Raw genomic sequence first — 15,529 nt, forward strand, 5'->3', positions numbered from 1 at the left:
TCTCAGTATGATGTGTAACTGATGATAACAGCAGTAAATCTCCTTATGGATCTTCTTTCTATTTCCAAAGCTTAGGAGAGGTTGCTTGATGGGCAGGGAACAAAACAGCCTGTTGGTGAGAACTGGGCAAGAAATAATCATAAAGTCCAGCTATCTTCTAGAAATGCTGCCAAACTGTACTGCAGCACACCCTTCTACACTGATTCTCTGCTTTGAAGAATCTCAAATAAACCATTTTTTGCTTGCACTGGCTCCTTTGTTTGGACTGAGGGACTCACATACAGAAGGGCAATGGATTGTTTCCATTTTCTTCTGGTCTACATTCAAAATTAAAAGCTGAGTTCTTCTGAGGTTACAAGTGGCTCTCAATCCCATCTTCAGCAGATGTACAGCATCTACAGCTGAAGGCATCTACAGCACTTCACTGGGGCCTGGCTCCCTCCCCAAGCAGAGTTTGAACTGCTGACTCCCATTAACCACAGCAATCCCTGTGGGAACTCTGCATACACTATTTACTTTCAAAGAGATGCCGTGTTCTAGGCTCCTCTTTGCTCTTAGAAAAACAACTTTGCACTTGAGGAAGATACAAATACTGTATGACTAGTGTGTAAATGGACACCATTGGTATTTACTATTTCGTAAATTGCTGGTTAAGCTGTAAAAATCACTTCCTTCAAGTCAGCACTATACCAAACATTAGGTTAAGAAATTCTCCTATCTGATTAGTGAAGGTCAGCCTCTGTTGATTCTCCATGTAAAATTAATTTGAGATTTTCATATGAGATACACTGACTTTGCTTGTAAATATATTTTAAGAGGACAGGCAAGGCAAAACACATTAAGAGCCCCTCTGGTTTATGATAATGTTGTTAGCAATACAGAACTAAATAAGAATACAAAAAACATTTAATGCAAAGTTAAATACAATACAAACTTTATTAAAAATAGGTTGCAAGTGAAATACAGTAGAAATGGGAAACTACAGCAGTTTTGATGTTTTTTTTCAAATAATGCACAGACAAATATGAAAAGCACTTTTACACATATTCACACTTGACCCGAATGCCCAATAGCGGCCAAATCCACTCAACTGAAGGTTATAGGTATTTTTTTTGCTAAGCTTTTTTCAGAGTCTAGCAGCAACAGTAATTCAGCCACAGCATAAGTTTTTTTCCTCAAGAAAAATTTGTCACTGTAAGGCTGCTAGTGTTCTCAAGATAAATTGGGAGAGGCTTGCTTTTGCTGATGAACAGACATAGCAAGCATGCAGATCCTTCATTAACACTTTGAACCAGTTTAATCTTCTACTTCATATTTAACAGGTGAAACGGTAAAAGCACACTTTCAAATAAGAAACCTGAATACGTAAAAAATATTTACACTCCAATTCATTAACTTGCATTTATTTATCATACAACTCTTATTAAAAGTGATTTCTTTCCTAAGGCAGTGAAAGTCTACCCCTTTGTATTTGGAAGTGTGCACAAATCCCTAAATATATATTTATAAGAGAACAATATGATACAGGAAAAAAAATCATCTAAAGCCAGTAAAGGGCTTTGTCAAATAGAAAATTTGTTTGGAATCACAATATATGTTGTCTTAACATCACACAATGAGAAAGACTCTGATGAGGTCCTTATTCCCAACATCATCAGCCACATAAGCATAGCTGAGGAAACAGTGGGAGGAAAAAGATTAACAATTTAAAATTAAATAAGGCTATAACAGTGTGTAAAAATAGCTTGAACTGCCAAAAGGCTTTCAGTACAACAGTAATAGGACGTCAGTAAAGCCAGCTAGATGGAAGAGGAGCTCGCTAGCACTGCTTCCTCATGTGAGCAGGGGTGGTGCCTTGCTAGCACATCAGCTCTATTAATGACCTTGTGAACGTTCCCACTTCCAGACTGCAGTATTGTATTTGATGCTTTACACTTCATCTTCTTTTCTAATATGTCAATTCACATCTCCATAGACAACAAAAATCTATTGCTGAACTGGCAATAACAGACTTATCAATACTGTTCCAGGCCCAACTGCCTAACTTCTAATCTGAATTTCTCAGAAAACATACCCATGTATTCTGCTCACCTTCTAACTGGAATCCTCGCCTTTAACACACTACTAACATTTTGGTCCTAGCTGATGAAGGGCCACTAAGTGTAGCCTGCTATCTATTGCTTATGTAGTTTTAAATGAAACAATTATCCAAACGTTGTTATCTTCACATTTGCAAAGTCTGAAGCACATATAGTACGGATGCATGAACAAAGACTTTTCCATAACTACAGATAAAATCTTAGGCATCCATTTTAGACCCAACAAATACATAGGAATAGAAACATTTTTATTCCAAGAGAATCTATCTAGAGAATGTGTGTTATGCCAGTACTAAGTAATGGTAAGATCTGTATTGATATGCTGCTCCTTCCATGAACACCATACAGCATGTCAAACTTGCATATGAAACTTTATTTAAGATGGCCCAGACATTGGCTTCTTGTCGAACAACCTAAAATATTAATTTCTAGTGCACAGCTTAGTTTAGGCAGTTCAAGCTATTCTCACTCTCTCTGCTCAGCAGCTAAAACAAAAGTGTGTCTGTAAAACACCAGGAAACAGAACTTATCTTTGACAAGTGCTACTTGGTCTGGTGCAAAAGAACTTAACCCCCAAAACAGAAAAAAGTTACCTTCACGTGATTCATATCTTTAAAAATTTACAGTGCTTTCATTGTATAAACCACAAGCTCCTGGCAAAGTAATCAGTTTTCTTGCTATTGCAACATCTCTAAGTCTTAATTAACAGTCTTAGATATAGAGGAATCAAAGTCACTCCTTTCAGAAAACATTCATTTTCTGTTCAAACTTAGTAGTGTGCCCCCAATCTCAATCCCTCAATTTGGAGATCATTCATTACATCTGATAAGGTGCTTTAATCTTATTTTGTGTTCAGCTCATTTTCCAGTTCCATTAGTTTCCTAGAAGCTTTTACTTTATTAGATACATCCTGACCCTGTGAAAAAAGTCGCTGGCGTTCCCTGAACGTCAAGTTTTCTGGTGCTCCAGGTAAATCTGCATCTTGACTGCAAAGGAAACAAAAAGTATTTTTTATAATTCTCCTCTACAAGATCCTTAAACATAATCATTCTTGATGACACATAATGACAGCTTCTTTGACTACAGCAAAGGAGTTTCCGTTCTGCATTCTGAAAGGTTTTGTTCCTCACACACTCTGACACTGTGCTATCACTTAAGAGAAATGTATGACTTGACCATTTATTGCATAAATAATGGAAACATAAATGGAAATGCTTGCCAGTTTTCAACATGAATGGCAGGTATAAACTAAGGCTCTGCCTGTATTAGCACAGCATTACTGCTTTGGCTAAACTAGCAAACTTTTCTGTGGTGGCACATTTCTAAGTAAAAGCACTGAAAACAAAGCTTTCATTGTCCTATCTTCAGTATGCTACATGGTAAAGCCTGTATGAGATATATATATACAGCTTATATTATTTATGCTTATTACAAATTTGGTAAGAATCCCACTGGAGAGGTACTGTTCAGACTTATAAAAACACCTAAACCACCCAAAGTTGCTCATTTACAGTGACCATTTTGTTTACTTAGTTGTAGTGACAAAACTCGTTGCTGTTCAGCAGAGCTTCAGATCATCTAAGGACTTGTGGAGAGAACTTAGTTGTGTTTTACAGTAACCCATAATAGAGCCAACAGCAGAATTCTTGAGTAGCCCCCAGAGATACAATGAAAATACTGCAGAAGTTAGCAAAGTCAGTTTATAAAAGTTTATGGACTTCTGTATATCACCTTTTAGATCTTTTGTCTCTTGGATCCCGATAAACTTCCCCAGCAGCTGCTCCTGTAGATCCAGTGTATGAATTTATTCCTTATGGAAAAAGAAGTAAGCGGTAAGTTTAAGGACTGCAGTTATAACACAGAAGTTTTATACTGTATTGCTTCAAAAAGGTGCAGTGCTTTCAAGAAACAATCTCAATGAGAATCATAAATAATAGAGGTCATCTGACCTCTAGAATATTTAATCCCAGTACTAAAAAATTCCAGCCCTCTTAAAATGGCCTAATTTTGAGTCAAAATTCATTTTGTTTGGATTATCCAGCACATGCCAAATCATGGTCTTTATCTTATTATGGCTTATTGTACAACAGACAGCTGCTCAAGGAGATCAACAGCTGCTCAAAGAGAGCAACACTCTTCATTATCCTGTGACAAACTCCACAGGAAATAAGTTAGTTGTAGCTCCTCTCTTTCTGAGGCTAAAAGTAAGCAAAGATTACTATATACCATCTTTGCAATTTGGCAGAATCAGAATTTTATTCTCTGTTAAGTCTTAGTATGCACATAGTATCACTCAGAAGATGGCCCCTTCTTCCCACCCCTGAATTTAAATTTCAGGAACTCTTGCAGCACTGCACCTTTAAGTTAATATAACACACAAGTTTTACGCATTATATTAATTCTTTGTAAAGGCCACAAGACAAAACCTTTTATTTTCAATCAGAAGTTTAATAATTTAGTTGATATTTAAGACCATATTCTCTTAATATCCGTGAGGATAAGAGTAAAAAGAAGTGTCAGCACACTACTCAGATTTGTGTTCAGACAGTTGTGGTCTCAGTATCATACATGTTATGTCTTGTGAACCTTCTTTGGTACAAAAGGAGATGTTTGCTTCTTCCACTGGTACATCTAACTTCCCAGAAATATTCAGAAAAAGTTCTGAATGAGGCTAGAATATACAAGCCAATTTAGCTAATGTGTTGTAGGCCAAATTTTTTCCACCAAAAATTTGCAGCAAACCACATTGTACTAGGTATGTCAGGCATATCAAATTTTTTTCCTCTCAACTGTGAGTCTTACATTCCTGTAAGTACTGCCTTCCCTACTTTGAAAAGCTTGTGGCTGGATCCACAAGCTGTAGTTTATAGTTTCATTAGGATAGTGGTTTTCATTTGGGTGTTGACTTTTTCCTTGGTGAGCTGAAAGACTCAATGGTCTTCAGACACCCAGTGGAAGAAGGCACGAGAGCAAAATTTGCAGAAGCATGGTTTACTAGAGTTAACACTCAGAACAGGAAAGAGCTGTAAAGGACAGGAATGTAACAGAGTCAGCGAGATGGGAGATGGTCAAACTGCACAGTGAATTCTGCATTTTGTGCAAACGGCTTTGTACGTTACGCAGGCAGTCTTCAGAGAAGCTTGAGCAATCAAGTGAAGTTAACCTGTTCTCATAGCTAGTTTAAAAATTATGAAATAAGAGTATTCAGAATTAGTTGTATGGTTTATGAATTAGGCTATTAAAGGCGAAGCATCATACTACAATACTTCTTAATTGTTACCAAAACCCTAACCAAATCTTTGTAAGTTGTCCTTTCAATTGTTTTCCAGGAAAAACAAATGTGCATACACAATACCACTGAACATTTCACTTTCCTGAGATTAATTTTTCAATTAAAATTAACAGAAAGCAGGATTAGAAATGCAATTATATACTAAATGGCATTCTGGATTGTGGGTGATGGGAGGCAGGAGAGTGGTGGTGACAACTAGTGACTGATGGCTCTAGGGTTGCTTAATTCATTACATGTACAGCTTTCAAAGTGCCAAACAGGGAAGGGAAGCAAGGGCTTCTGCAAGCCTATGTGCTGTGATGGAAGGCACATTTTATTACAGTCAGTTTCAAATAGGAATTTCTAGAAAAATAAAGTCCTTGAAAAAAGAATTCATTACAGGCATACACTACTAATGTTTCATGTCAGAAGCTTGCCATTTCAGGATATTCTTAATTCTTTGTGATATCTGGAGTTCAAAAGCTGAAGTCCTTCTGGTACAAAATTGGCTGTGTGTTTATCAGCGGCTTCACATACATGATGGTTAGGTACAATGGTAGTACACAGCAGGTAGTGTCCAGAACGTCTACTTATACTCCAGTCTAATGAAAATACACTTGAAAACCTAAAATCTTCCCTCACCTTCCTTTAAGATTCAGAACCTATTACAGAGCCAGACAGGAGTGACAGATGGGCTTGCAGAAGAGAGGCTATTACCACAGAGACTACTACATCCTGAGATCTCACAGGCAACACCAATGTAAATGACCAGGCTTCTCCTGCCTTTACAGGAGAATCACTGTGGATACTTTTTTATGCAACCTGGATGTTGTGCTGACCACAAACAGTGGAACTACTAATCATCAACTGCACCAGTGGGACAGTATTTGCAACTGAGCCTGTCCTTTCAGCAATATTAAGAACTATGTAATACTGTGCAGAGCTTCTTTTCAGCACTGGAAGCAGTTCAATGTAGCAGAAGCTAATTTGCCCTGCAAAGGAAAAGATGTTAATTTTCCTTGTAGGAAAACGATGACTTGAGCCTCAGCTGACAAGGATGTGGACAAGAAGCTCAGTGGCCTCGTATATATCCTAAATCAGATTCACATACTATAGCAGCTGGACTATAAGTGCTTCTAATAGATGGAACCAATTTGGAAGATTATATCCTCCCTATGCCCAGGGCACACTGCTGAATAAAGCAAGTGAGTGATTTTCCTAATTTGTTAGGTGGCCGAAAAAGTGATGAGAGATATAACATAATATAGGATTCCACCTGCGCCACTGAGACTTGAATCCAGCAAAAAAGTTAACCATTCAGCTAGAAGCCAGCATAAACAACTTTCCCTTGGGATCTCAGGTGACTTTTCATTTTAGAAAGATGAATTGATCACCTAGAGTTGATTGTCAGACACTTGTTAACCTCCAGTGTAAGTAAAAAGAATAAACTAGGAGATTGTCATGGTCTTCGAAAGAATATAAAAGAAAACAAATGCAGAAGTACCAGCAGAGGCTGCTGCTTAAAGACAAAGTATTGTATCAATAAAGTTCAATCTCATCAGAGCGAGACACACTCAAAGAGTCAAGTATAGAAGATTTCTCCGGTACAGCACCAGTTAAAAAAAAAATCCCAAAACTCTGCATTGAATTAGCTTTGAATTCAGGAGTATAGTTCAACTAGTATTCTGCAGGTAAAATATGCTGCTGAAGTTACTGGCAGCTAGAGCTCTAACTGAAATTAAACTTCATTATGGCTGGCCTTGGCATTATACAACAAGATGAGAAGTCAAAGAAACACAGAGGTGTAAAAGGGAAGGGAACGAGTAAAGCAAACAGTACTAAGATGAAATTTAGATTTTTGTCTCTCTGCAAGGACACTGCACTGTACAAACCAGAACTTCAGGAATGGTGCCTAATACATGAAGCTAACTGCAAGACCTGTGTTTCTCTTGGTGCTTGTGTATTTAAGAACTACATCTACAAATGTAATTTTCAAAGCCATTTGCACGCACTATTAAAAGAGAGAGAACCCTGGTACCAATAACAAAGCAGAAGATAAGTTCTGTCCATGAACCCATTAGGTGAGGTTTCCTGTGTTCAAGAAAGGTGCACTTCCAGATGCCCTGAGTAAACAGTGGTCAGTCATACAAAACAAATCACTTAGAGATACAGAGTGAAAGCCAAAACCAACAGTACTTCAAACTGATTGAGTAGCAGTTTAAATCACTTATGATTCATACATGAAAGATGGAATTTTTGCTTTTGAAAAGTTTGGGTAAAGAGCAAGAAAATTTGAGAGATCAAAATAATTAAAAATTGAAGGATTCATATTAAAATCAGAATTTAAGTTAGATCACCAGAGTGAAAAGTGATTAAGGGAGGGGAAAATCACAAAATAAGTGATTGCATCTAGAGCACTGGAGTTGAAAATATGAGGATAGTTTTGTAGAGATGACTAATTTCGTTGTTTCTACCTTTAGAGCTGCTGGCATGGATGAAACTTGGTTTGTTTGATGGGGGCGGGGGCTGGCTTTTTTTGACAGTAGTACTGTTGGCATTGACAGGAGATGACTGGAATGAGTTGGAAAGAAAGATGCCATCTGAAACTGGGCGAGGCTGGCGGGAGGGCTGCTGTGGCTTAAGGGTGGCGGGAGGAAAGTCACCATAAGATTTTCTTGTGCTGGAGTACTTATCCTGACCTGCTAGATTGGAATCCTCCTCCTCCTCATCATCATCATTGTATGCAACAAACTTGGCAGTATAAATCGTGTCAGGGGAGAGGACCTGTGTTTTGAGGTAAGAGGTGTTTCGCTGAGGTGGGGGAGGAGGAGCGTTAGATGAAGGGGTTGGGGATGGGAGTTCATATTCCCGTGGAAGTGGAGGTCTGTACAGACCAGGCTCGTCAGGTTCCAGCAATCTTCGTTCAGCTTCATCGTGCTGCCTGCGCCTTTCAGCCTCTAAGCGACTGTAATACTCCTCTTCCTGGCGCCTCTGAAAGCCCAGAGGAAACAGAAATACAGTGGTCAGACATTTCAACCCATGAGATTTAGGCTTTCCATCACTGAGCTACAAACACCTTCCCTCAATCATTTTTGTCTCCCTTTCTAGCAATTAGCAGGGCACCTATATGGACTCGTACAAAGAATATTTACTACTAAGAGTGAATGATTTTCATGGGTGCACTGGTATTTGGCCAGTGGCCAGACTGTCTCATTTGCAAAACACCAGCAGCCAGCCAATAACACAGTGTAGCTGTTATTTACAGATTTACCACTGCCTGTGGTCACTAAGGGAACTGCCTGTATAAACTAAGGGCATTTCAACATTTATTACTCAAACTGTAACTACAGTTAATAAGGTGCAGATTTACTAAAGCTGTAGAGAATCTGTGGGAGAAGAAAATAACTAAAATTAGCTACCATCTTAAAAAAGGAACTTGGTAATTTTGTTTCATGCTTATACAATGTAAATTAGCCAACAGAGCACTGGAATAGATGACTCGTAACAAACCTTCCAGTATAAACACCAGAAAAAACTACTTTCACACAAAAATCGATTACAAAGAACTTTTCCAAAACAGGCATCAAAAAGATGCTGTTAAAAAGCATTTAAAACAAAAACTAGGCTAATGATATTTATATGAGGTTACTGACCATTTAAAAGGTCATGAAATATCTTCTATGTATTCTTCCTCTTTAAAAGACTGTTCTGTTTTTAAATTACATAGCATTTAATTCTGTTCAGCTCTTGTCTCAGACACATTGTAAATTAATACAAGGCTTTATTCAGTAGTTTCATAACAAATGAGGTGGTATTTGGAAACTGTATGTGTGTTACTAAACTCTTCGGGTATAAGCATAGTATAACTTCTGCTGGGAATATACGACATTTGGAATGACCATAATTTCTGGTTTTAATCCACATATTTTAAAAAATCCACCTTATCTGCTTATCTGTCTAACACTGAGTCAGTCATCCTGAAAAAATAATAAATCGATCTGATCTTGTTCATCTACAGCAAAGATGTGAAACTCATCTCCTTTCACTACGCTCTAAAACCCTTTTACTGATGGTACTGATTTCTGAGTTGGTAGAAGTATCTCAGCCAACATCTGTCAGTGAAAACTCTTTCAAGTGTGATCCAAATGTCATTTGGCTGCATCACTGTCCAAAGTTAAGAAAGCCATAGTTGTTTTCTCTTGGATGCATTTTTTGAAGCTCCCTAGTATATTTTTAAATACTTTTCTCACTCCATATACACTTTCCTCACTTTTGTCTTATTACCACTTCTTGCACTCATCAACCTATATAGTTTATAGGAAACAATTTAACAAAGCTTGAAAAGTAAGGTTTGGGGGCTTTTTAAATGCATTTGTTCAATCTTCCAAGATGAACAACTTGAAAATCTAGCTTTCTTTCTTCTTTATGAAGTAATTGTTACTAACAAATGCTTTCTCTTGGAACAAAAAGGTCTTAAGAAACTTGCTGAGTCAAATAAGTTGCTTTGTCTTTTAGTTTTATCAGTAAAGCTTCTCATAGTAATGTATAATGTTTCAAAGAAACCTACAAGCCTGAATTTTTATAATTTGACTGCACACTTATCTGCTGAAATTATTTACTTGCTTTCCAGAAACCACTTCCCTCCCACAGTGCAAGAATAAAAACCAGTATGGAACATTCATCACTACTCTACTGTATTTCATTCTTCTGTCTGTATCTATATTAAAAATACTATGGAAATATCTAAGTGCCATCTCTGGGACACAGGAAAACCCAACAGCACTAAATGAGCCATGATAATGAAGAAGGTATGCAACTTATGTCAGGAGCTGAAGGCAAACAGGAAGTACCTGATTTTTCCATAATTTTCAGAAAGGCTCTGAAATAAGAGCCTTGCCACTGCTAAAAACCTTCAGGCTCTAAGCCCACAGTACTATTTCTGCAATACCAGTCAACTCCAACCAGCAGGAATGGGCTGTTTGTTTAATCACTTTTTGGTTTGGATTGGACAAACTGAAGCCTTGGGCCATGAGCCTTATCAGCAAGGCTACTGTGTTTAAACCCTGCTGACCCAACACTGAGCTGGTACTGGCCAGGCTGAAGAGGAAAGCCTGCAAGAACCCCTGTGGCACTCAGAAGACCACAACCTTTTCTTCAGCCTCTCTCCTGGACCGCTCCTCCTCTTGCTGTCGGCGCTCTTCTTCCTGCCTGGCCCTGTCTTCTGCTTCTCGTTTCCGCATTTCTTCCAACTGTTGCTGCCGTCTGCGTTCTTCATCCTGTAACTAACAGACACAATTTTAATTGGTCACTCACATGGGCAAGATGGCTAAAAAAGGTAACCAAATACTGGCATCTAAAAATAACTCATTCAGTAGAAAACGTTATGCTACAGATCCATCAATATAATTTCCACCCATTACGAGTATGCTTTGTTACATTGGATTACCTAAAATCCCTAAGGGAAAAAAAAAAACCAAAACAGGTGAACAGAACTACATACATAAAAGCACAAATTACACAGGGAGACATTTTTAGTAGTCATGTATGAACCCCAGCAGAAGACTAAGGTGACTCATGTTCCAAAGAGCTTCAACAACCCTAGTCTCATAGGTATAGTAAAGTGAAATTAAATACTTGGGAGCAACAGTCCACAGCTCCGGCAGTCAACTGTTTTTTTCAATCTGGATTAGAATTTAAGCACCGGAAAATCATGACTCATTAGTCAAAGGGTCAATCCATTTAAAGTAACAGGCTCATTCAGCAAATCTGCAAATAGTCTCAGGAGATAAATAAAGTCTCCCACTGTATCTGCAGCAGATGTGTTTTGGAAAAAGCAGAGAGCGAAGGAAAGAAAACTTTTGACTACTGGGATTAAACAGCTCATAAGAACAACTCATGTCCAAGAGACAATACTAGTTTATATATGCATATGATGCTGCACAGATAAGAAAACTGAGCACAATCCAAACTTTGCATGACTCTTTAGAACTAGTGGTATGTAAGCTCTTGATGGACAGGAATTTCCACTGGCACAATCATACAAATAGAAATTAGCTGGACTACAGGTTGTATTATTTCCTACTGTAGCATATGTTTCAAACTAATTTTTTTTCCTCCATGCAATTTTTTTAATTCTTATTAGTATAAATCAACAAATTATGTGATCTTGCTATAAACTGCATGTAACAGGGATACTTTTCTACTCCTGAATATTATTTTACAATCCAATTTCACTTACAGAAAAAGACCCCTAGGACACAAAGCAGTACAAGACAGAAAGAGATATTAAATCTTAATAGACTTTGTGAGGACAACCTTCATGTAAGTGTCTTCCTCCCCCAATTAATTAATAAAAAAGTCTAAACAGCTTGGCTAATTTCATTTTTGAGCAAGAAAGCTAAAGAACAAAATTAATTTAATTTAGGCATTAATTTAGTGAATGTATTCCAGAGGATGCTATGTCCATGTAAAGTCCCCTTATTAGAGCTAAAACTTTGTCATTCCTAACTGAAAATGACAAATACAAAGATCAAGCTCAGTTTGTATGGTAGAGCAAGGAACAGAGTAGCTAACCAACTCCCTGCTTGGATTAAGACTTCTTGTCTTTGTTATTAGAAAGACATTATTTTAGCAAAGGAGATAATATTGCTGTCAAAAGGAAAGACAGGCAGTAATTCACAAGAGTTTATACTAGAGAAGTCATTTCCTCTGAGTTAAAAAAAAAAAAAAAAAAAAAAAAAAAAAAAAAAAAAAAAAAAAAAAAAAAAAAGAGAAGAAAACACAAGCAAAATCTGCGTGGTGAGAAAATGCTGGAAAATTCCTGTCCCAACTAAATTTAGAAAAATACCTTGAACATGGCAGTTACTGCTCTCAGGTTATGGCATGGATGCCTTATTGCTTAGAAGTAAATATTTCTATTCAAAGCACTTAAACAAGAAAGAATTTTCAACTAAATTAAAGTAGGACTGTTTGTTGTTTTTTTTTTAAATAGTCTTCTGAACATAACTAAAGAAGGAAGGCGAAAGTCACCGAGCTGCCCACCTAGGAACTGCTGTAAACATCTGAGCCATAAGAATTGTGAAGACACCTATATGCAGGTCAGAGGCTATTCTAAATACCTAGAGGAAAATGGCTAAAAATTATATGGAAGGCAGAAGTGAGAATACAGCAACTATTAAGATATGCCATTTCATTTCTTTATGTTCAGTAACTAGTTGCTACTTTGGAGCATTCCCAGAGCGAGGCAGGGAGCAGTGGGATGATGAGGTATGCCAGACCACTCGCAGGCATTTGTGTCTGTTATTCTGTGTGTGCAACACTACCCAGTTCTAACTTCACCCCAAATGTTCAAGATGCAAAGGAAAATCAGCTTTACATCCCACTTCTAATGAGAAGGCTGTAAGATTCCCAGGTTGAGCATTTTGATTGGATGCTTCTGTATCCCAGTCACTTTTTCTCTTGTTTAAAAGACACATTTTCACCTGATTTACTGTACTTCCACATCTCCTCCAAAGCCACGTGTTTATATTTTAACAGGGAAGAACAGCTAATTCATACAGCCAGAGTGATGGAGAAGAGCATTCTCCCAGCTGTAATGGAGCAAAGCAGCTGAGCACAAAGCACCAATTCTTTTCTCCTGCTTTGACCCAGCAAAGTGCCAACCATTTGCTCAGCCACACAACTTTGTCTTCCTATTGCAAAAGAAGTCCATCTTTATTCTGAGCTATTGCTCCTGGTAAAGGGGCCAGTGGGCTGATCATATCAGGAATGTTAAGATATTCACAGGATTGGCAGGCCATTCTCAAATCCAAGAAGTCTCAAATTTCAGACAACATTCATTTCTCCAAGCACTGCTTAGAACACTCTAACAGATGTTCCAGGAGAACTTTAAATTTATACTCATTTATTCAATGGTAGCTAAAAAGCTGGGTCAGATCTCATAGTGGCCTGGGGAACTTAAAAAACAAACACTATCCAAGCTGACAATTCTTGTATTAACTGCTCATCACCTTCCTTCAGCTGTGTTAATTATCAAAACAGCTATCAACAATGCTCACCCTAGACACACAAAAAAAAGCACCAAACACGATAAAGTTTTGTTAGTTTTTTGTTTTGTTTTAAGAAAAAAAGTAGCAATTATGTGGGTATATGAAGTGGCATTGTTTAGATGTATTTATGTCTCAAAAGTCACATGAATGGGATAAAAATAATGAAATTATGAAAAAGTGGTATACACACTGGGTGTAGTGTTCAACTATTTCAGAATTAGCTTGCTGCCTTTTTTAAAGCTAAATTTATGAACATTATATATCATCGACTGATTCAGGCCATGCATCCATCTAGCCCAGTATTCAGCTGTCTCTGACCTTGGCAAGCAGAGCTGCACATGAGCCTGGCCTTTTCTTCTAGCATTCCCCTGGCATTTAGCTCACTGCTAGAGATGTCAGCTGGTACAGCCTCGTGTAATCCTCTAAGTAGCTGTTTGCAGGCATGATGTCTATGCATTTGTCTAATCCATTTTTCAAGCTGGTGATACCATCTGCTTTAACCAACCTCCTGTCGCTGAAAGATCCAGGTATCTGCAGTCTTCTTGGAAAAGTACTTTATCTACCTAGTTGCAGCTCCAGAAATCAAGGTTTGAGCACAAAAATATAGATGTAGTAATAAAAAAAATATTGATAAGATACTAAGTCTGAAAAATCCATTAGTCCTGGCTTAATTCAGAAAGGTGAAATGCTTCACTTGTAAACTGTTTAACATTCACATAACACACAGATACAAAATTGAACTCCTTAGATTTTATAAATTACCTGAAGTATGCATTCTAAAAGATGGTTTTCTTTTTCATACAGCAGTGCTGAATATTCAAATGAATATTTTGAACCAACACATTTACAGTTTTTTCAAGCAGCACAAATTAAACTTTACTAACAGGACTTGCAAGCATCACCTTTCTTCCAAACTGGTACACTAATTATACAGAAATTGACTTTGAGGGTGATGTATTTCGGCTTTGGAAGACTATTAAACTCCTCTTCCGTGTCCCCATGTCCAATGAGTGCAATAAAATACAGAATTAGCTGGAGTCATAGCAATTACTGCTCCAGTTTGAAAGCCTGTCATGTTTTAGATACAAGAGAATAGTATTAACCAATTGAAACTGAAATTGCACTGCAACTTAATGACTGCATGCTTATACAACCAACTTGGAAATATCACTTCAGAAGTACTTCCCAAGTTTACAATCCATTTTTGTGTTAATGCCATAACCAAACACCTGTAGCCCCTGCAAACAACAGGGTGCCAACATGTGCTGAAAAAGTACGCTGTATTATTAGCTCTCAGTACAATTTCCCTTCAAACTGGAAAGGAAGTGTTCTCAGAGCTCTTCTAAAACCTGCATGGGTGGGAAAGGGAAAGGAAGCAATCTTACCTCACAGCCTGTTCATATAAAGTTATTAGTAAGATTTTATAAACAAAATTGCACAGAACAGCAGATAGTTTTATGTTAGAGCACTGCTGCAAGAAACAAATCAAGTCTGCAAGCAGAACACAGCATCTAGGAGGAGGGAAACATAGGGAAAGGAGTTACAACTGGAAACATTCAAATGCATGCTTGCAGTTAACTTACTGTATCATAACGATCTTTGAACACCCAAAGATGCCAAATCATCATCCAAAGCACACGGGGTTGTTATTAACAACAATAAGGAATTGAAATGGGAAAGAGATATTGAAGAGAAAGAAACAAACATACCAAATCTAGAACAGAGATTGCTGGCACAGCAGTCTGCTGCAGGTAGTAAGAAAGGGGAAAAAAAGAAAGATGCACAGTGTAAATAAAGATAGGTTAGATTTGTGCTATTTCAAAAGCATTTTATTTGTTTAGCTGGCTGCTTTAGAATGGACATAAACGTGATATACAGAAATGAAAACAAATAATCCAAATTTTTAATCTGTATTGACTCAATGCACCACCTCAGTAGTTCTGCAGAGATGCTATTTAACTGCATCTCTGAAAGTGGAATGCAACCAAAATGCAAACATGGATTCAATTCAAGACAACTGTTACTTTTTAGCTTAAAAATGTTCCAAAAAGCTGGAAGAACTTCATGCACAAATAATATTTTAAAACCAGCACTTGCAGAGAATATGAATA

At 37.5% G+C, this 15,529-nt stretch overlaps 1 protein-coding gene across 18 annotated transcripts in view; it reads right to left on the minus strand.

Moving 5' to 3' along the window:
* Window positions 1–917: 917 nt before the first annotated feature.
* Window positions 918–15,529, minus strand: part of AFDN (afadin, adherens junction formation factor) — a 112,886-nt gene continuing 98,274 nt past the window's right edge. For 4 of the 18 annotated variants that reach the window (XM_079299292.1, XM_079299305.1, XM_079299307.1 and 1 more), the window contains 4 exons: window positions 10,518–10,652; window positions 8,070–8,361; window positions 3,831–3,909; window positions 918–3,085 (listed from right to left, as the gene is read on the minus strand). In XM_079299292.1, coding sequence (XP_079155418.1) covers window positions 2,941–3,085; window positions 3,831–3,909; window positions 8,070–8,361; window positions 10,518–10,652 — 651 coding nt within the window. In that variant the 3' untranslated portion in view covers window positions 918–2,940. Of the gene's footprint in view, window positions 3,086–3,830; window positions 3,910–7,844; window positions 8,362–10,517; window positions 10,653–15,127; window positions 15,164–15,529 lie in introns of those variants that run through there. The other 14 variants (XM_079299296.1, XM_079299297.1, XM_079299299.1 and 11 more) reach the window with 9 other exon arrangements.

This window comes from Erithacus rubecula (assembly GCF_903797595.1).
Source record: "Erithacus rubecula genome assembly, chromosome: 2".
In the NCBI taxonomy this organism is placed as follows: Eukaryota; Metazoa; Chordata; class Aves; order Passeriformes; family Muscicapidae; genus Erithacus; species Erithacus rubecula.